The sequence below is a fragment of the Ictalurus furcatus genome, chromosome 18, assembly GCF_023375685.1.
Source record: "Ictalurus furcatus strain D&B chromosome 18, Billie_1.0, whole genome shotgun sequence".
Lineage (NCBI taxonomy): Eukaryota > Metazoa > Chordata > Actinopteri > Siluriformes > Ictaluridae > Ictalurus > Ictalurus furcatus.
This window is the reverse complement of record NC_071272.1, coordinates 13,195,097-13,216,831: the sequence shown is the minus strand read 5'-3', so window position 1 is coordinate 13,216,831 and position 21,735 is coordinate 13,195,097. Positions and strand designations below refer to the sequence as shown.

General features: G+C 40.2%; 2 protein-coding genes and 1 long non-coding RNA gene across 5 annotated transcripts; 2 read left to right on the top strand and 1 right to left on the bottom strand.

Moving 5' to 3' along the window:
• Positions 1-363: 363 nt before the first annotated feature.
• Positions 364-2,978, bottom strand: LOC128622715 (uncharacterized). The gene is made up of 5 exons (XR_008388439.1): positions 2,048-2,978; positions 1,423-1,685; positions 1,142-1,190; positions 869-939; positions 364-512 (listed from the first exon to the last, which is right to left on the bottom strand). It is a non-coding gene; the product is annotated as an uncharacterized LOC128622715 (long non-coding RNA).
• A 10-nt stretch (positions 2,979-2,988) lies between these two features.
• Positions 2,989-10,507, top strand: LOC128622714 (polyadenylate-binding protein 1-like). Of its 3 annotated transcripts, XM_053649418.1 has the most exons (13): positions 2,989-3,125; positions 5,163-5,351; positions 5,689-5,882; positions 6,022-6,137; positions 6,330-6,469; positions 6,619-6,713; positions 6,828-6,935; positions 7,058-7,153; positions 7,440-7,637; positions 7,870-7,957; positions 8,775-9,139; positions 9,230-10,153; positions 10,314-10,507. In XM_053649418.1, the coding sequence occupies exons 2-13, from the start codon at positions 5,168-5,170 to the stop codon at positions 10,428-10,430; spliced, it is 2,625 nt and encodes an 874-aa protein (XP_053505393.1). In that variant the 5' UTR covers positions 2,989-3,125; positions 5,163-5,167; the 3' UTR covers positions 10,431-10,507. The 3 variants fall into 3 exon arrangements, with proteins under 3 accessions (XP_053505393.1, XP_053505392.1, XP_053505390.1); XM_053649417.1 differs by having other exon boundaries at positions 8,835-10,153; XM_053649415.1 differs by having other exon boundaries at positions 8,775-10,153.
• Positions 10,508-12,049: 1,542 nt separating this feature from the next.
• rin1a (Ras and Rab interactor 1a) lies at positions 12,050-21,733 on the top strand. Its single transcript, XM_053649136.1, has 11 exons — positions 12,050-12,344; positions 17,173-17,361; positions 17,631-17,745; positions 17,897-17,969; positions 18,059-18,150; positions 18,420-18,988; positions 19,159-19,663; positions 19,772-20,080; positions 20,229-20,360; positions 20,441-20,601; positions 20,701-21,733. The coding sequence occupies exons 2-11, from the start codon at positions 17,173-17,175 to the stop codon at positions 21,013-21,015; spliced, it is 2,460 nt and encodes an 819-aa protein (XP_053505111.1). The 5' UTR covers positions 12,050-12,344; the 3' UTR covers positions 21,016-21,733.
• Positions 21,734-21,735: the final 2 nt, after the last annotated feature.

Here is a 21,735-nt window from a genome sequence, read left to right as displayed (position 1 = left end):
TGTAGTTAACTAATACAACAAACTGAACCTTACTGTAAAGTGTTACCATTATTATTTTACTGCATATTATATGCAATAGTAATAGAATTTGTGGTAACATTTCCATTAAAGCCCATTTATTAATGCATTGTAATTGCATTTTATTGGTAGTGGCCTCTAGAGCGCCCATTGCCCTGACGAGTGGATCACGTGTTTTTTTCCTTCTTCAGTGAACAGCACTGGTTCAGTGCAGTGTTAGTCATTATTGTTATCAACCTTTTTGTTGAATAAAAATAGGGGCTGCTTTTGTAATACTTTTTATTCGCTCACGTGCTCCTAAAAAACATTTCAAAGTTTGCAAACATCTATTTTTGGTCATGTTTAATGTTCACACTGTCCAGCCCTGCTTCAAACATGTTCATAAAATGAGAAGTGAACATGAACAGTTAATATACCTGGCCTAGAAATAAACGTTCAAAGCGTTTCTTCCCAGCTGTTTCTTCCTGTGTTGGCTGATATTTTCTCTGTACTGTCTTCATTTAGATAAAAGTGGAACATGCGCGTCACGGAAATTCCACACGAGATTAGTTATGTTCACTTACACTTAAACTGTCAGAGAATATTCGAGAACATAATAATGCATGACTCAATTAAAATATAAAACAAATTGCATTTCATGGCCATAATCTGCCAGCGCCACAGGAAGTGGGGAAAATGATATGCTTTATTTGCGTTAATATGATTTAATATGTTTTAACGCATTAAACATTAATCACATAAATTAACAAGTTATTTTTTCCCTGCAAAAAATTCCAAAAATATAACAAAACCCAGGTCGAGTGAGAAAACTGATAAACCTAACCACTTAAAATACTTTTAAAACCCTTACCTCAATTTGCCAGATAATTAGCTATCTAGCTAGCTGGCCTCGTGGCTCCTCTCGGTTCTCTGCTGTATTATCTAAAAGGAAACAATATTAGCAATCTGGCAATTTTGGAAAACTTACATGAGTTATTAGAAATTGAGAAACTTAAATCAAATATTAAAATTGATAGAATTAAGTGGTCCAAGAAGTATTACGCTTGCATTGCACTAAAATATCCTATATATATTTCCGCACAGAAAGTCTATCAAATGCAAACTTTTAAGTAGTTTTACTCACCAGAAATCAACACTGATGAATTTGCTGTGCATGATGTCTTCTATTTTTCCTGAAAAAAAAGATTGAACTAAACTTGTGTGTATAGGATTACAGGGTTGAAAAACAGATATGAAATGAAGAGTTTAAGGGGGCTAGGCAAGTTACAATTTAAGTGAATTCAAAATAAAATTTAAGAATTCATTACATTTGACAGAATCACATTAAAAAGAAATGGAAAAAAATGATAGGTGGGGTCAGTTCTGGCGCACGGTGGCTTAATGGTTAGCACGTTCGCCTCACACCTCCAGGGTCCGGGCTTCGATTCCCGCCTGGGCTCTGTGTGTGCGGAGTTTGCATGTTCTACCCGTGCTGCGGGGGTTTCCTCCGGATGCTCCGGTTTCCTCCCCCAGTCCAAAGACATGCATGGTAGGCTGATTGGTGTGTCTAAAGTGTCCGTAGTGTATGAATGGGTGTGTGAGTGTGTATGTGACTGGCACCCTGGCCAGGGTGTACCCCGCCTTGTGCCCGATGCCTCCTGGGATAGGTTCCAGGTTCCCCCGCGACCCTGAAAAGGAGTGAGTGGTTGAAGATGGATGGATGGGTCAGTTCTGAAAGTACTTCACATTCACATATGATAGTAATGTTGTTATTTATAATTATATAAAGACTATGTCTGGTTCACTTGTAATTTGTGTACAAGTCTATTGAATACTGAAATTTTCAAAATAAAAAAGCTGACTACATTTGGTCAGACAATTTATGGTGAATGTATTTGTTCAGACAATATTTTAATCTGGTATGATTCACAGCATGCTACAGATTATATGTTCTAATTTATTTGTGCATCCAGTTTAATCATTTTGTTGTAGAATCTTCAGATATAATTTAGATTATTAACAACTGAAATAAGAATTTAAGCTATGCTACCAAGCCTGCCTGACTACAGGCTGGGAGACCAGCTGACCCATCCACCATCTAAAACATCTGAACACCAGCTTTGCCAGGCTGGGAGACCAGCTTGACCAACTTGGCCAGGCTGGGAGACCAGCTTAAACCAGCTACATCCAGCTTAAACCAGCAAAGACCAGCCAACCAGCCTAGGCTGGCTTTAGCTAGCACCACCAGAGTTGAGGGTTTGATTCCCGCTGCGGCCCTGTGTGTGTGCAGTTTGCATGTTCTCCTTCCTCCCCCAGTCCGAAGACATGCATGGTAGGTTGAGTGGCATGTCCAAAGTTTCTGTAGTGTATGAATGGGTATGTGTATGTGATTGGCACCCCGTCCAGGGTGTACCCTGCCTTGTTCCCAATGCTCCATGGGATAGGCTCCAGGTTCCCCGCGACCCTGTAGGATAAGCGCTATAGAAAATGGATCGATGGATGTATTATTTCATAAGGTCAGTTCACAATCAACCTTGCTTTATACAAATGGAGCAATTGGATATACAGAAGGGGTTTGGGGGAAACAACAACAACAACAACAACAACAACAACAACAATAATAATAATAATAATAATAATAATAATAATAATAATAATAAAGCATCATGGCCAATTAACAGCAAGGTCACAGACTGCTGAAACATTTCTTATCCACAGAACAGAGTCACTGAATGTATTATAAGTGGGAATTATTGCAGCTTGTCCTGTTCAGTTTTTTGTCTACAGATAAGATTAAAAATGAGGTTTTTCTATAATGATTGTTCAAGCTATTTAGTTTTGGAGTGTAAACTTGTTACTTGGGACTCCTGCTGCCAGATGGTCAAGCGTAAATGTGCCATGTTCACTGGTTTGGTTAGAACATTTGGACAGAATTTAGAATCTGGTGAAACAACAGTGTCACCGGGGAACAAGCTCCTATTATTCTGTCACATTCTGTTCCAAATTCTGTACCTTCAAATTCAAATAACTCTCTTCAGATCATCAATATCCAGTGACACAGCGAGAAGCACTGTTTAGCAGCTATAAACAGCAGCAAACTGCATGAACATTTGTACTTTACATCTGTGGTAAGAAGCCTTTTAATAATTTATTGATTTATAATGTTATATTATATATATATATATATATATATATATATATATATATATATATATATATATATATATATATATATATATATATACAGTGCATCCGGAAAGTATTCACAGCGCTTCACTTTTCCCACATTTTGTTATGTTATAGCCTTATTCCAAAATGGATTAAATTCATTATTTTCCTCAAAATTCTACAAACAATACCCCATAATGACAACATGAAAGAAGTTTGTTTGAAATCTTTGCTAATTTATTAAAAATAAAAAACAAAAAAGCACATTTACATAAGTATTCACAGCCTTTGCTCAATACTTTGTTGAAGCACGTTTGGCACCAATTACAGCCTCAAGTCATTTTGAGAATGATGCTACAAGCTTGGCACACCTATTTTTGGGCAGTTTCTCCCATTCTTATTTGCAGGACCTCTCAAGCTCCATCAGGTTGGATGGGGACCGTGGGTGCACAGCCATTTTCAGATCTCTCCAGAAATGTTCAATCGGGTTCAAGTCTGGGCTCTGGTTGGGCCACTCAAGGACATTCACAGAGTTGTCCTGTAGCCACTCCTTTGTTATCTTGGTTGTGTGCTTAGGGTCGTTGTCCTGTTGGAAGATGAACCTTCGCCCCAGTCTGAGGTCCAGAGCACTCTGGAGCAGGTTTTCATCAAGGATGTCTCTGTACATTGCTGCATTCATCTTTTCCTTGATCCTGACTAGTCTCCCAGTTCCTGCCACTGAAAAACATCCCCACAGCATGATGCTGCCACCACCATGCTTCACTGTAGGGATGGCATTGGCCAGGTGATGAGTGGTGCCTGGTTTCCTCCAGACATGACTCTTGCCATTCAGGCCAAAGAGTTCAATCTTTGTTCAATCTTTGGTCTGAGAGTCCTTCAGGTGCCTTTTGGCAAACTCCAGGCGGGATGTCATGTGCCTTTTACTGAGGAGTGGCTTCCATCTGGCCACTCTACCATTCAGGCCTGATTGATGGAGTTCTGCAGAGATGGTTGTTCTTCTGGTAGGTTCTCCTCTCTCCACAGAGACATGCTGGAGCTCTGTCAGAGTGACCATTGGGTTTTTGGTCACCTCCCTGACTAAGGCTCTTCTCCCCGATCGCTCAGTTTGGCCGGGCGGCCAGCTCTAGGAAGAGTCCTGCTGGTTCCAAACTTCTTACATTTACGGATGATGGAGGCCACTGTGCTCATTGGGACCTTCAATGCTGCAGAAATGTTTCTGTACCCTTCCCCAGATCTGTGCCTCGATACAATCCTGTCTCGGATGTCTACAGACAATTCCTTGGACTTCATGGCTTGGTTTGTGCTCTGACATGCATTGTTAACTGTGGGACCTTATATAGACAGGTGTGTGCCTTTCCAAATCATATCCAATCAACTGAATTTACCACAGGTGGACTCCAATCATGTTGTAGAAACATCTCAAGGATGATCAGTGAAAACAGGATGCACCTGAGCTCAATTTTGAGTGTCATGGCAAAGGCTGTGAATACTTATGTAAATGTCCTTTTTTTCTTTCTTTTTTTAAAAAAATAAATTTGCAAAGATTTCAAACAAACTTCTTTCATGTTGTCATTATGTTTGTAGAATTTTGAAGAAAATAATGAATTTAATCAATTTTGGAATAAGACTGTAACATAACAAAATGTGGGAAAAGTGAAGCACTGTGAATACTTTCTGGATGCACTGTATATATTTAATGCAAATATTACACATAATAACAGCCTGACTGTTTATTATTGTTATTCCTTAATATAATATTCTTTCATTTTCTTAACATACTGATAAGATTAAGAATTTCTGTGTCTTTAGGTTTTAAGGTTCCTCCGATTTCTGTGGAGAAATGTACTTTTTAAGTGTACTTATACTAAGGTTTTCTGTTTAAAACAGTAGCTTTGTGTTTTGGTAGGCCTGCTAAATATTCTGCAGTTCAGTTGGTGTTATTACTTTTCTCCACCACTGAAAGTCAATTTTTTTTATTGTTTATTTTTTTGCTTTAGGTGAAATGAACACGAATTTTGTAATGGCCACACTGTATGTGGGGGATCTGCACTCCAATGTGACAGAGCCCATGCTTGTGGAGACGTTCAGTCCTGCAGGACCTATTCACTCCATCCAGCTCTGCAGAGACAAGAAGACAGGCTCCTCACTCGGCTATGCATACGTAAACTTTCAGCATCCGGCCGACGGTAATACAAATCATACAGAACAAAGGAGAACACTATTCCATACATTACTTCTACATTTTCACATTTTACTGTTTTATTAGACTGATAAGGACAAGTTATGTGCCTTATATGACATGCAGTTTTGTTCAAAACTTTATATATTTTTTATAAATACTACAATTAAAGGTTAGACTTCTATCATATTTTTAATGTGACACTAATTAACCACAAAGACATTTTTCCATAACCTTTTTCACTCATCTTTACAAAGAGTGCCAATAATTCTAGATGTGACTGTATATAGATGTAATAGACATCTAGCCTTTTTGTTGAAATTAATTCACTTTTGTTTCCTCAGCTGAGCGAGCACTGGAAATGCTCAATTTTGAGCTCCTTATGGGACAGCCCATGCGCATCATGCAGTTTCAAAGGGATTCATCCCTGAGGAAAACCAGTATCGGAAACTTGTTCATAAAGAACCTAGACAAGTCAATTGACAACATGGCCCTTTTTGACACCTTCTCCTTATTTGGAAAGATTCTGTCGTGCAAGGTTCGGGCTTTGAACTGTTTGGATCTGAATAGCATCTGTGTAGCATGACTAATGATTTTTAAATAAATAAAAATAAAGTCCTGTGTTAGCTCTGTTTGATATTAATTGTGTGTGATGATATGACGTGTCTCTCCTGAAGGTTGTAGCTGATGAGAAGGGGTCGAAACGGTATGGCTATGTCCACTTCGAGTCTGCTGAGGCAGCGGATTTTGCCATGGAAAGGCTCAATGGCAAATTCCTGAACGGCCGTAAAGTGTAAGTCGTGTAAATTATTACTTTTTACCAGCCTGGGTTGAAATGTCAGGGTTCTTTTAACATTTGCTCTTTTGATGGTCATATGAGGGTATTGCAGTCAACATCAAGTTGAAATTTTGGTGGTGTAGGCATAAAGACTAACAGCAGTGTTTAGATAAAGACTCTAAGAGCATCGTCTCTGCTGTGTTACAGGTTTATCGAACACTTTAAGTCACGTGAGGAGCGCAAGGCTGAGACGGGCCCTCGTCAACAAGTCGTCACCAACATCTACGTCAAAAACTTTGGTGACGACATGGACAACAAGATGCTAAAAGACATCTTCAGCAAGTTCGGTGATGATCCCTGATTGAGTGTGATGAGTTATACACATTAACGTGAACATAATGAGTTCATGCAAAAAACACAATAAACCAGTTGTTAGAACATATTCTAGAGATCGGACGGAGTCTTAAATTGTTTGTGTGTGTGTGTGGTGTTCCAGGTCCTGTGGCAAGTGTTCAAGTTATGACAGATGAGAACGGGAAGTCCAGAAGATTTGGCTTCGTTAGATTTGAGAGGCACGAAGATGCACAGAGGGTGAGTGTACACTACAGTCAAGTGTACTTGTGCACAACCTTTTAAGTTTCCTTACAGCAGGAAAAACAGTGATTAATGTGGTGTTTGTGTGTGTGTTTTTGTGTACATGTTCAGGCTGTGGATGAGATGAACGGGAAAGAGCTGAAGGGCAAGAAGGTGTATGTGGGCCCAGCACAGAATAAAGTAGAGAGACAGACTGAACTCAAGCACAAGTATGAGCAGGTAAAACACTCACAGACACAGACACACATACACAGACACACACACACAGGCACACACACACACACACACACACACACACACACAAAGGATGTTGACTCTCTGCTCTATCCTCTCTGCTGTAGGGTATGAACCTCTACGTGAAGAACCTGGATGATAGTGTGGATGACGAGTGTCTACACACTGCTTTCTCTGCATTTGGAAACATTGTGAACGCAAAGGTCACTTACAACTAATAATCCCTACATTTTATTCCTTTCCCAATAACCGGTCCACTTCCACTTACTTACTCTGAAGTGTGTATCTAGTATAAAATGTTTCTGTAGCTGGGCACTGCTATATGTGTGGGGATTCAAAACCAGAATTATGATGCTAAAAAAACATAGCTGTCCTCTTCCAGTTTTGTGATATTCATTGATATTTGTGTGTACACTCTGTGCTGGTTTTCCGTCATGGTTGCCACGTTAGCATGTTTATCCTAATGTGTCTCCTCACTGTCTACTACAGGTGATGATGGAGAATGGCTGCTCCAAAGGCTTTGGCTTCGTGCGCTTCTGGTCTCCTGAGGAAGCCATGAATGCCATAAAGGGGCTGAACGGCAGGATGTGGGGCAGGAGGCAGATATATGTGGGCGTGGCTCAGCGCAAAAAGGAGCGCCAGGCTTACCTTGCCCATCAGAACATCCAGAGGTTGGCAAGAATGCAGGTTGGTGTTAAAGCAGTACAGAACATCTACCAACATCTGAAATGATTTAAAATTGTAGTTAAAGGGTCTCTGACTGTAAAAGGTTGAAGAATCCTGGCTTTAAGCTACTCTAGCTAATACTTATATGTTACCACATGAGGATAGCATAGCTAACAGCAACCTGTGATTCTGATCTGTGAAGAACAAGATGAAATAATGTGTGCTAATGGTTCTGTGTATGTGTGTGTTACAGACCCAGTACCTGGCTCCCTATTATGCCAGCTGGCAGCAGGTCGAGATGACTTTTCCTCATTATACTGCACAGACCATCCAGCCTCAATGTAAGCCACAGCTGTCTGATAGTATATCAGTGTTACACAGGCTTGGGAAGTAACAGAATACATGTAATACATGCGTTACGTAATCAGGATACTAAAAACTAGTGACCATAATCTGTTACAGTTACGCCAAAAAATAAAGTAATCAGATTACAGGTACATTTTGTAAAAAAATGGGAATACTATCAGAATTGCATTTTTAAAAAAATTAATCTTTTGACATAACACAATATAGACAGCTGCTTGATTATAGTTCTGGTTCTCTCTTGACTCATGTGAGCAACCTCCTGGTGCATGCACAAATAAATTTTGCACAAAGTTCATTTGGTAACAATGAACACAAATTGTTCTCTGAAATGCTTTTGTTAGGGATCATACGTCCTCTTTTTCCCGGACAGGTCCTCTTTTTCGGACTTTAAAAAAGTGTCTAAATTTGAGAAAATGTCCAGGATTCGGCTTTAGTTTCCTTAAGATGTGTTTATGGTCTAACACTGCATGTTATGTGCACATGCTTGCATTGCTTTAACCCCTCTCTGTAATTCCCACCTTTTCACACACCAATTGGTCGATTATAAAAGGCTTGCTGCAACTATTGTCCAAATTCCAGCCTCTCAACCATTAGCCTACTATATACTCAGATTACATTACTTTCATATTGTGATTATTTTCACTGTGTATTACTTTCAGATTAAATTTTTTATGAAGTAATTTGTAACTGTTAATGAAACCCTTCCAAGCCTGGTGTTACATTTGTTACACAGTGTGTGTTCAAGTCTCTCCAGCCTGTAACTATATGTATTTGTTTGGGATCTTTATGTAGATGTCCACCATATGTCTGATGTAGTCTACTATATGTCTGATGTGATGCATCTTGCAACAGCACATCAGCAGACCTATGGCACCATCACACCCACAACCAATCAGTTGCCATATATGGATCAAGTGTGTACAGACACAACTACAGCTACAGCTGCAGATTCTACTCCTGTGGCAGATACAGTTTCAGCTGTGGATACTGTTATAGCTGTGGATACAGTGCCAGCTGTAGACACAGTTATAGCTGTAGATACTGTGCCAGATCTACTTCCACCTGCAGCTCCAAGTCCACCTCCAGCTGCAGTTGAGATTCCAGCTCAAAACCCAGCTGCAGTTGAGATTCCAGCTCCAGACCCAGCTGCAGTTGAGGTTCTAGCTCCAGACCCAGCTGCAGTTGAGGTTCCAGCTCCAGAGCCAGCTGCAGTTGAGGTTCCAGCTCCAGAGCCAGCTGCAGCTGAGATTCCAGCTCCAGACCCAGCAGCAGTTGAGGTTCCAGCTCCACACCGAGCTGCAGTTGAGGTTCCAGCTCCAGACCCAGCTGCAGTTGAGGTTCCAGCTCCAGAGCCCGCTGCAGTTGAGATTCCAGCTCCAGAGCCATCTGCAGTTGAGGTTCCAGCTCCAGACCCATCTGCAGTTGAGGTTCCAGCTCCAGACCCAGCTGCAGTTGAGGTTCCAGCTCCAGACCCAGCTGCAGTTGAGGTTCCAGCTTCAGAGCCAGCTGCAGTTGAGATTCCAGCTCCAGAGCCCGCTGCAGTTGAGATTCCAGCTCCAGAGCCATCTGCAGTTGAGGTTCCAGCTCCAGACCCATCTGCAGTTGAGGTTCCAGCTCCAGACCCAGCTGCAGTTGAGGTTCCAGCTTCAGAGCCAGCTGCAGCTGAGATTCCAGCTCCAGAGCCCGCTGCAGTTGAGGTTCCAGCTCCAGAGACAGCTGCAGTTGAGGTTCCAGCTCCAGACCCAGCTGCAGTTGAGGTTCCAGCTTCAGAGCCAGCTGCAGTTGAGATTCCAGCTCCAGAGCCCACTGCAGTTGAGGTTCCAGCTCCAGACCTAGCTGCAGTTGAGATTCCAGTTCCAGAGCCAGCTGTAGTTGAGGTTCCAGCTCCAGAGCCCACTGCAGTTGAGGTTCCAGCTTCAGAGCCAGCTGCAGTTGAGGTTCCAGCTCCAGAGCCAGCTGCAGTTGAGGTTCCAGCTCCAGAGCCTGCTGCAGTTCAGGTTCCAGCTCCAGAGCCCGCTGCATTTGAGGTTCCAGCTCCAGAGCCCACTGCAGTTGAGGTTCCAGCTCCAGAGCCAGCTGCAGTTGAGGTTCCAGCTCCAGACCCAGCTGCAGTTGAGGTTCCAGCTCCAGCTGCAGATGAAGATATAACTACATCTACATCTACAGTATCTGTAAGTGAAGTGCACACACACACAGAGCCACCCACACGCACGCACGCACACGCACACACACACACACACACACATAAAATAACACTATTTTGCATGCTTAATGCCACAATCTAATAATAATAATAATAATAATAATAATAATAATATCCTATGTTCCCAGGATGTACCCACATATCCACCAGCTGGGAAGGTGCTGACAATTTACGTGTTGGAGTCTGCCCCGGTAGACGACCAGATCCAGATGTTTAAAGATGTTTTACAACAACGTCAACAATAAGAAGAAGAAGAGGAGAAAGAAGAAATAACTATTCCATCCAACAATTCCAACCATAATATATTGGACAATACATTGCATGAAGTGTATGTGTCTTTATTATTATCATTTTAATTAGAAGTTAATGAGAAACGTATTGTAAATGTATTACGTCGAGTATTAAAATCTTAAGTATTAACTGTGAATAATATTAATCATTGATTGCAGTTTATATAATACTTACATAAGTAATAATAATAAGTATTATTAATAATAATTAGTAATAATAAATAAATAAATAAACTATTTATTAAAATATTATCAATAATTAGTAATTAGTAATAATTATACAAGAAGAAGAATTAAAAGGAATATAAAATAAAAGGAATATTAAACAAAAAGAAGATTTTCAAATATAATAATCATCATCATCATCATTATTGAATATTATTATTGAATATTAACTACAAATATACATTAGACAAAAGGGGTGCACAGTGGCTTAGCGGTTAGCACTAAGCCACTCACTGCCAGGGTTGGGGGTTGACTCCCGCTGTGGCCCTGTGTGTGCGGAGTTTGCATGTTCTCCACGTGCTGCGTGGGTTTTCTCCAGGTACTCCAGTTTCCTCCCCCAGTCCAAAGACATGCATGGTAGGTTGATTGGCATGTCCAAATTGGTGTATAAATGTGTATGTGATTGTGCCCTGTGATGGATTGGCACCCTGTCCAAGGTGTACCCCGCCTTGTGTCCGACAATAATAATAATAATAATAATAATAATAATAATAATAATAATAGCAGCTTAGTGGTTAGCACGTTCACCTCACACCTCCAGGGTCGGGGGTTCGATTCCCGGCGTGGCCCTGTGTGTGCGGAGTTTGTATGTTCTCCCGTGCTGCGGGGGTTTCTTCTGGGTACTACGGTTGGGTGTGTGAGTGTGCCCTGTGATGGATTGGCACCCTGTCCAGGGTGTACCCCGCCTTGTGCCCGATGCTCCCTGGGATAGGTTCCAGGTTCCCCGTGACCCTGAAAGGGATAAGCGGTATAGAAAATGGATGGATGGATAATAATAATAATTAGTAGTAGCAATAGTAGTGATAGTAGTAATAATGGTGATAGTAGTAGTAGCAGCAGCAGAAGTAGTAATAGTAATATTAGTTGTAGTAGTAGTAATGGTAATAGTAATAGCAGTAGTAGTAGAAATATTAATATTATTATTATTAGTAGTAGTAGCAGTAGTAGTAGTAATAGTAGTAGTAAAAATATTAATATTAGTAGTAGTAGTAGTAGTAGTAGTAGCAGTAGTAGTAGTAATATTAATATTATTAGTAGTAGTAGTAATAGTAATATTAGTAATAGTAGTAGTCATGGTAATAGTAATAGTAATAGTAGCAGTAGTAGTAGTAAAGCGGCCCAGGAAACAACTAACATAAAATATAAAGCCATGCAAATTAGCTCTTGAGTCAAATTCCTAAAACCCATTATCAAACCGTACAGTTAAGTTTACTCACACAGGAAACATTTCCGTAGCCTCTACTGACGTCAGTTTTGCTCTGAACTTGACTTAAGTGTCCAGCTCACAATACTGCCCACAAGGTGTAGGCTACCTTCCAGGTTAAACCAGGCGCATGCGCAAAATGACTTCAGCAAAGCACTGGAACTTTTGGTTTTCCCATTCACAAAGATCACACAGCGGAAAGCACGCAGAGGAAGACGGAGTGTGAATAATGCCTGAATCACAGTTTCACACACTCGGGGGAAAGAAGCTGGACGACATCTTCTCACACACGTGGAAGAGGAACTAACCTGCCGAGCAAAAACACCAAGAGTTAGTCTGAATATTCTGCTGTCCAGCACGTTTCATGGATCTGACAGCTTTGTGGCACGGAGTAGTGTTCCAGCTACTATAACTCTAACTAGAATCGCGGAGGTGGAAAGGTAAGCGGATAGTTTGTTTTCACGGCGGTAAATCTGTGTGTTTTAGAGGGTTACAGTTTAGGTCAGTCTTTTGGTTTGCATTAGATTAGTGCTTGGCGTGTTGTTCCTGGATAAACTTGATGTCTCCCTCGGGGAAGGACAGAGACAGCAGAGCTTTGTGAGCTGTCTGAGCACTTCCTTCTTCATAGACTCAGAATCTTCCAACTGTATCTCACTGCTTTATCTCCACAATCACAAATGCACAAGTGCAACGCAATGAGTTGTCCTGAAAATGAGATGAGATGTGTGTTGACTACAATTCATTTCACACTCATCTGATCTTACAACACTGTTTTCCCTTTCCAGCACTTTGAAAAATAGGACTGGATCAACATTATGTCTATTAACTTAGATTTTCTGGACATGTGTTTGACTTTAAATTATTGGTGTCTTCTGGTGTTTCTTGGTGTATAGAGTAACGGACATGTTTTTATTCTAGACATTATACAAAAAGGGAGCTGTAATGTTCCTTGTTGCTGTGGTGGTACCTCAGTGCACAGTGTACAACCCCAATTTTGAAAAAGTTGGGACAGTATGGAGAATGCTAATAAAAACAAAGAGGAGTGATTTGTCAATGTACTTTGACTTGTATTTAAACGAAAAAACGTATAAATACAAGGTATTTGATGTTTTACCTAATCAACTGCATAGTTTTTTGAATCGGTAGGATTTGGGGCATTTCACCTTCTACAGTGCACAATATAATTAAAAGATTCAAGGACTCTTTTAGGGCAAGGTCAAAAACCTCTTCTGAATGCGCGTAATCTCCGATCCCTCAGACGTCACTGTCTTAAAAACTGTCATGAGTCTGTAATGGATATCCTGACATGGGCTCGGGAATATTTTGGTAAACCTTTGTTAATCAACACCATTCGCTGCTGCATCCACAGACGCAAGTTAATGCTTTACTATGCAAAGCAGAAGCTATACATCAACACTGTCTAGAAGCGCCACCGACTTCTCTTGGTTTGGTCTCAACTGAGATGGACAGTAGCACAGTGGAATCGTGTTTTATGGTCTGACGAGTCGACATTTCAAATAGTTTTTGGACAAAACAGCCATCATGTTCACCAGGAAAAAGAGGAAAAGGATCATCCAAGCTATTATCAGCGTTACGTCCAAAAGCCAGCTTCTGTCATGGTATGGAGGTGTGTCAGTGCTCATGGCATGGGTAACTTGCACATCTGTGAGGGCACCATTAATGCAGAAAGATATGTACACATTTTGGAGAACATATGCTGCCATCCAGAGCAGGACAACGCCAAACCACATTCTGTCCGGATTACAAGCGCATGGTTGTGTAAGCAGAGTGTGTGGGTGCTAGCATGCCCTACCTGCAGTCCTGACCTGTCTCTGATTGAGAATGTGTGGTGCATTATGAAGCGCAAAATAAGGCAATGAAAGCCCTGTACAGATGTGCAGCTGAAGAAATGCATAATGGATGAATGCTAAACTTAACCAACCGGTGTCTTCAGTGCTCAAATGCTTAATAAGTGTTATTAGAAGAAAAGGTGATGTTACACAATGGCAAACAGAAGACTGTCCCAACTTTTTTGGAGTGTGTTTCAGTCATCAGATTTGAAATGAGTGTATATTTTCAAAAATAAATTAAATTCACAAAGTAAAACATTGTATAGTGCAGGGTGAATTGAATTTTCAAATGACTCTTTTTGTTTGTTTTTTGCATTTTCCATACTGTCCCAACTTTTTTGGGAATTGGGGTTGTACCTTTAAAGCTTTACTCTAAAAGGTAATTATGGTCCAATCATGTACCTTAAATGTTTACATAGACTATTAAAGGTACAAAAGATAAGGAAACCACACCAGCGACAAGGAAAGGTACAATTAACAGATTTTTTTCCTGAGACTGTACATAACACAAAACCTGGAATGAGTTAACAGTGTGGTATTTTAAACAGTTCCATGATACCACTTATAGGCTCATGGTTGTTATGCAAAACTACCACAAACGCCTCCAAAGCACATACTTATAGGCTTCCACTTCACCAAGCCTGGACTTGCTAGGCTCATTTACACACCCTATAAGTAGAACTGTACTCTACCCCTCCTGCCTAAACACGAACTCTGTAATCTCTTCACATCATAGAAGTTTGTTTTTTTTCTTTCTTCAAGTCAAAAAGCCATCTCTGAGAACGTCTTATAAATCTCTGTCTAAAGAATTTTAAGAAAAGGCTGAACTATGGAATGTGTATAGAACTTTAGTGTAGTAAAATAAAACATGATTATTGATTATAGAAACATCTTAATAGAATATAAAATACACCACAAGAAGGTATGTTGTAAAACCTTTATAATGCTTAACATGGTTAAGCGATAGACATTTAATTCTGTCCTATATGTCTTCAAATGTACTTTGTAAAATTCTGTGAGCTATAAAAGGTACTAAAGTGAGTTTGAAAGTTTTTGGTTTTTTTCCCAGATAAGTGTGTGTCAGTGGGTGGGAATGCCCAGTAGGATGTGTGGGCTAGTGTTGCTATAGCAGCCATCTGCTGCTAGAAAATAGTATTCTTCACCATCCCACTCAGAAGCAGCCTATGCCAGGGGTACCCAAACTTTTTAACACTAAAATCTTCCTACTGATTAGTTTTGCTCTGTGCACTTACACTCTCTCAAAAAACATGCTAATCTGCTAGCTGAAAATAAATCCTGAATCTAAAGTTAAATTATTAATAAAATGTTAATTATTGACACAAAGTGTTATAGAACTGCCCAACCTGTCAGTAGACACTACAAATTGATCAGAAACTGATTTATATTATAATAGTTTCAAGTACTGATTCATTTTGTTACACATTGCACAATATTTATTTTGGTTTCAGATTCAGTGAATGACTAGAGGGGGCATGGTGGCTCAGTGGTTACTATGTTTGCCTCGCACCTCCAGAGTTGGGGGTTTGATTCCCGCCTCTGCCCTGTGTACTCGGAGTTTGCATGTTCTCCATGTGCTTCTGGGGCTTCCTCCGGGTATTCCGGTTTCCAGTCCAAAGACATGCATTGTAGGCGGACTGGCATCTCCAAATTGTCTATAGTGTGTGACTGAGTGTGTGCGATTGTGTCCTGCAATGGGTTGGCACCCTGTCCAGGGTGTCCCCCATCTTGTGCTCCAAGTTCCTTGGGATAGACTCCAGGCTTCCTGCAACCCTGTGTAGGATAAGCAGTACTGAAAATGTATGGATGGCTGGATGGATGACTAGAACTGTGGAGAACCGCAATTGTCAATGTAACCCACTGCTGCATGCATACAGTTACGTTGCTAATAATTCTTTTTTCTAAATAAATGTGAAATCTGTGACTTCGTGGATACGCTGTATATAAGATAAGCCTGATTCTAATCTCACAATGGATAACTTGTTCACAGAGTGGAAGCAAAGCTTGGGTTTGACAGAAATTTAATTTCATTTGAAACATATTTGTTAAAAAACAAAACATTTTAAACCAAGCAAGCTGTAGTTATAGCACCCTGCAGTGGGTAACATTTGCAGCAGTTGTGAAGGACCGTTAAGTTTACATTATTGCAGGTTCTGTTTTTGTTTCTCAATTAAATTTAGGGCTTTGTCATTTTGTAAAATGATATTTCATATTTTTATGATGAAATTAAAGATATGTTAAGGACTGAGAATAGACAGGTTCAGTCAGAGAAGGTCGATGCAGAAATGTTAGGAAATTAGTCAGGTCATGACACACAGCACTCACATGACCAGGAGGAGGAATGAGCCCAGAGGGAGTTTCCAAAAACCAGTAAGAACAGGAGATCAGCAGGAGAAATATGGCACGTGTTTGTTTGGAAATCAACCGTAAACGGAACAATTTACACAATCCATATGAGATGACTGGAAAAGAGAATAAAAAAAGTTGAGTATTTATCAAAAGGGGATTACAGAGGGTAAGAATGGTACAGTTGTTCTTTGTAAGCACTGCATTTATTTTAATTAACATTTTATTAACAAAACATTTAAACTGTTCATCTCAGGACCGTAATGGTTAGGACAAAAGTTGATCATTACATAAAATGTATATAGTTTCATTTCATATCTGCTGACATGGGAAACATGCATCAGGCCTACTAAAATAAGCTCTCTACAACAGCACTATCATATTGTTATAAAATTATGACATTTTATCACCACAAAATGAGAAATGTGTGTAGATAGCATATGAGCAATCTCATCTGAATTTCACCTCCACTACTGTATGTACAACATGTACAATTGGTAGTACTAATAAAGCTATTATTTAAAAGATTAGAAACAACCAATTACATGTCTGAAAGTTTTCTGAAGTAATTGAAAACAATTTCAACTAAGTCTTGGACTTGATATCATTACGCATTCGATCAGTCAGAGTTACGCTAATACTGTAGGTGCCTGGAATGTGAATTGAAGTCAAATTCATTATTTTGTTTAATGAAAGTAGTAGAAATAGCTAAGCATTCTTGGACTTCAGTGGGTTAATTCAATTGTTTTGCATTTAAATTGAGCAATTGAACATTGCACCCTTTCCATACATTTGTATCGACAGGCAAGTTGCAGAATTATTTCTTTATATTTAAATGTAACACGTTGTTTACAAATAAACTGCATCTGTGATGAGAAGCTTTTTGTAGAATTCTCACACAATAAGCCAAACACTTGCCTGAAATTTCAATGAACTTCATTGCACAATTAACTATATAGGATTATTCTAATTGGGAATTTCTTGAGACCTCAGGACTGCCCAAGATGTGTGCTTGTGCGAGTCACTTTCTCAGGTATTGATTAATATGTTTTAGATGCAGGAGGGCCATGTGTATGACTATCCAGATGCCCATCCAGTAGGAGAGAAGAGGACATGTCCTCAAAGAGGCTCCTTGAAGAGCATCAGTGTGCTGGACCGCCTGCTGCTCACATACCCCGTATGGCTGCAGTTGTCCATCAACTCAGCCACAGCACTTCACATCCTACAGCGTGAACCCCCAGGGGTGAGGAACACCTTCACAAATTGACACTGCCAAATGCTTTAATGCATATTACTCAAAATTTGTTCAAATTTGTCACAGCCTCCAGAAAGGTTAAGGTGCTCTCCACTCCCATAGATCTGGCATCAACAAAAAAAACTAAGTCTTCAAGTGTTTCCTAGGAAACGACTTTAGTTTCATACAATATAAGGCTCACAAAGATTAAGAATCATGGACAAAATACAAAAATATATATATATTGTAAAATGTAATGTTTACTCCACATTTTGTAGACTTTCCTGGTGCGAAAGTCGAGTACATCCCAGAAGAAAATGCTGTGTCTCAGGCTAACAGATGACAGTGTGCCATCTTTTGTCAAACAGTTTGTCATCCGAGAGAAGGATTCAAGTAAGTAATATGATAAGCAAGAGACAGAACATGATGGTCATTTTATATATATATTTTATTTTAATTTTTATTTAATTGGACTGAGTTTGGTGTTGAACAATTACATTTGATGAATGTGGACATTACTAACAGTCATCCTCTATCCCCCCAGCCTTCTCTTTGGAAAGCTCAGCCATCAGCTTCCCAGATCTTTGTAGACTCATTGCCTTCTACTGTGTCAGCCGGTATTAATCAGCTAATTTCTGACACTTCTTATTCAGTTCTTTTACTGTTTTTTTAAATTCAGTTATGCATTTAACTAACTTTACATTAGGGATGTTCTTCCCTTCACTCTCGAGTTGCCAGAGGCCATAGCCAGGGCTTCATCCCACAAACAGTTGGAATCTATCTCTCATATGGGTGTGGGTAAGTACATGGTGGTTTTACTGTAGACTGTGGTCATCCAAGTCATTTAAAGACTATGGAAACTCAGTTTGTGACAATCTATATTTACTATCATTACAATGTAGGTTATGGTATGAGCAAAGGTTAGGTTTAGTTTCAGCACTGAAGCTCAGGTTGGACTATGATTAAGATATAAAAATGGTCAAAACCTTCATTTTCGAGCTCCTTTAAGTACTTTTGTACAGCATAACAATGAACATTAAAATGATCCTTTGCCATGTTTCATACAGAGTTCTGGAGTTCCCAGTTAAACTTCCGTGGGCCTCGGAATGGTCCTCCACCAGTACATGATGCACCTGTACTCTCAAATCCTAAATCACAACACTCTACCACATCTTCTAGCACCAGTGAAACATTGTTCCAGGAGTTCTGCCCAATTCACACCAGAAGTCCTTCTGAACTTGATTTGGGAGCAGGGCAGGGAGCATTATGCTTCATAAACCCACTATTCCTACAAGAGCATCCTAATCGTGGTGCCATGCACAAGCGCCATCACTTTAAACACAGTATAAAGGTTCGCGTCTCCACCGAAAACTCCAGTTTACTCTCACCCCCCATCACCCCACCACCACCTCCACCACTACTTGCAAAAGCCAAGAGTAAAGGAAAGAATGTGAAGCAAACTCAAGTGGTTCAGACCAACGAGGAGGATAAGAACAATGCTGAAGTTGTTGAGGGAGATTCAGATTACCTACAGCCTTGTCTTGCTCTCCTGAAAAAGGCTTCAGCAATAGTCACCTCGAACCTCTCTCCTACAGCTGAGGAGGAGGACTATCAGTTGCCCAAAGCACTTCTGCAGGTATAACACACACTGCCCTCAATCATACAGTGCCATCAGTGTATAACTAACGATTGCAGTTTAATGCATGAATGAATAGGATATTCCCTAATAAAATGCAATTCACAGTAAAGTTTCCTTTGTATGGTTTAGTCATTTGCTTTATAACTTGTGCATGTATATACACACAGGCACAAAGAAAAATCACAGTGGAGAGTGAAGAGGAAAATGAGGATGAAGACATCGGACTAGTACTTGAGAAAAGAAAGGCACCATCCCTCACCGAGTTGGACAGCAGCAGCTCCCTTAGCAGCCTTGATGAAACTGAGGAGAGTCCTCAGAGGCCTTCCCTCACACGGGGCACTAGTAACCCTATCATCCCCTCTCCTCATCCTCCCCACCAGTCTGTTTCAGCTCTGCAAAAGATGAGCGCAGCCTTTGTGTCCTTCTTTGTGCCAGGGAAGAGAGTCATACGGCTGGTAGAAGACCTATCTCATGACAGGCGTATAGCATTTGGGGCTCTGGTACAGGACTTCTTGAGGGAGCAAAGGGAAGCACTGAAGCCACAGTGCCTAACAACCACTTTGGAGCTGCTGCAAGGTTTGCGTCTCTTTATTGACCAGGCTAAGGTGTTCCTCTTGGAATGTGGAGAGCTTGAGCCCCCCATTGAGACCCTAGTGCCTGAGGATGAGAAAGGTACACAGCACAGACTCCAAACAATTTTGGAAGTGCCTTTTATATAAACACTTTATTTCTAAGCATCATGAGAATAAGCTAGGTGTGTCTATACATGTGTTTTTTCAGATCAGACACTGGAAAAAGCCCTGTTCCGCTGTGTACTAAAACCTCTGAAAGGGCAGATTGATACAGCACTCTATAATATGCATGAACATGATGGCTCCTTTAAGAGGCTGGCTGAAAGTATGAAGAGAGCCAGAGATGCTTCACCACGAGACCTTTTTGGCGTTCAGGTGGCTGTGCCTGATGCTCATGGCATTGAGAAGATAAAGCACAAGATGTCTCTCATGAGACGTGCCTATTCACCAATTGACAAAGTAGTTTTGCTCCTGCAGATCTGTAAGCTCATCTATAAAGCCATGAAGACCAATACTGGTGAGGATTGTATATGAATATGACTCTCCTTGTGAATTTGTTCCCTTGAACAGTACAGATATGTAAATCATTATGAAATATATAGTTTTGTTTTATAGTCATACAAAACGTCTTTTTGTATTTCCTTAAAACTCATAATACTTCTCAGGGCAGAAATTTGGAGCTGATGAATTCCTTCCAGCTCTTTCCTATGTGATTGTTCAGTGCAACATACCTGAGCTTTCTCTAGAGGTGGAGTACATGATGGAGCTGCTAGAAACCTCTTGGCTCACAGGAGAGGGTAAAGATATTATGTATTATTCAACAAAAAAAGTTACATATGGCCTGTTCTACTTTTACTAACTCATCACCTTCCGTCAGGTGGATACTATCTGACCAGTGTTTATGCCAGCCTTACCTATATACAGAGTGAGCCAGAAGCTGTGGCTTCCAGTGGACTTACCCACCAAGTCAAGGAATCCCTGAAGGAGTGGAGCCACCGTCGTAGCACTGAATCCAAGAGCCAGAATGACATAAAACAGGTCAGCTACTGGGTCTTCTTTTGTAGAATAACCTTATTATATTGTAGAATAATATACAAGATACAATATATCAAGTGGTAATATCATTCTATCCTACAGAGGTTTGTAAAGGTGCTGTTCCAAGATGGTGAATGTAGTTTGGTGAAGACATTGCAATGGAAGGCAGGGATCAGTGGAGAAGCTTTGGCACAGCTCTGCGCCATAAAATTTGGAGTGGACCAGCCAGACGAGTATGGCCTGTACTGGAGAAGAAGTGAAAAGTTAATACCAGTTCCTCTGGATGCTCAAATTCAGGACCTGCAGAACATGGGTACCAGCAGTGCTCCACTCATTTACCAGCACTCCAATCCAGACATGAAATCCAGTAGGTTGACCAGAGGGGGCGCTTTGGACCTTTCAGGGGAAGCCTCATAATGTGACCTGGTACTGAGAAGGTTGAAAAACATTACCTTCGAAAAAGGGGAGAACAGCTGATGACCCACAACGGGTGGAAACGCATTGAGATGTTAAATAATTGGTTAATAACTCTGTACATTTCCTAAATCTTCTGAAAAGTTTTATTAATTTATCTTTAGATAAGTGAATACTAAAACTGAAAATCTTGTTTACAACTAGTTCTATTTTATTTATATTTCATGCCAAATGGTTTTGTGGTTCATTCATATGGGATCAGAGAGATATTCTTATAGATTCTGCAAAATGGGAAGTGATTATTAAATTTTCTGTAATAATACAAAACAGATGTATGAAGACAGTGATGCTTCTACTTACTCTCTATATGGTATAGTCCAACATTTCCCATGCTTTGCCTTGTAGTCCCTTTATGCTGCACATTTTAGTGTTTAAACTACCCACAACATACCAGCTCCATTCATCAGATAAAACATTTTTAAAAATCTTTGTGAATTCAGTGTTAGAACTGTATTGTAGTAAAATATGCAGTGTGGGTGTCCAGGACCAGGATTGGGAAAATCCTAGCCTGTTTATTAAACAATGGCATTTCTGAGCAAACAGGGACTTAAATATATGCTAAGGTTTGCTGTTTATAGTGAGCAGAAAAACGTAAATTGTGATACTGTGTAAATCAATGCCTTTAAGATGTCAATAAACTTAAAAAATAAATTTAAAAAAATG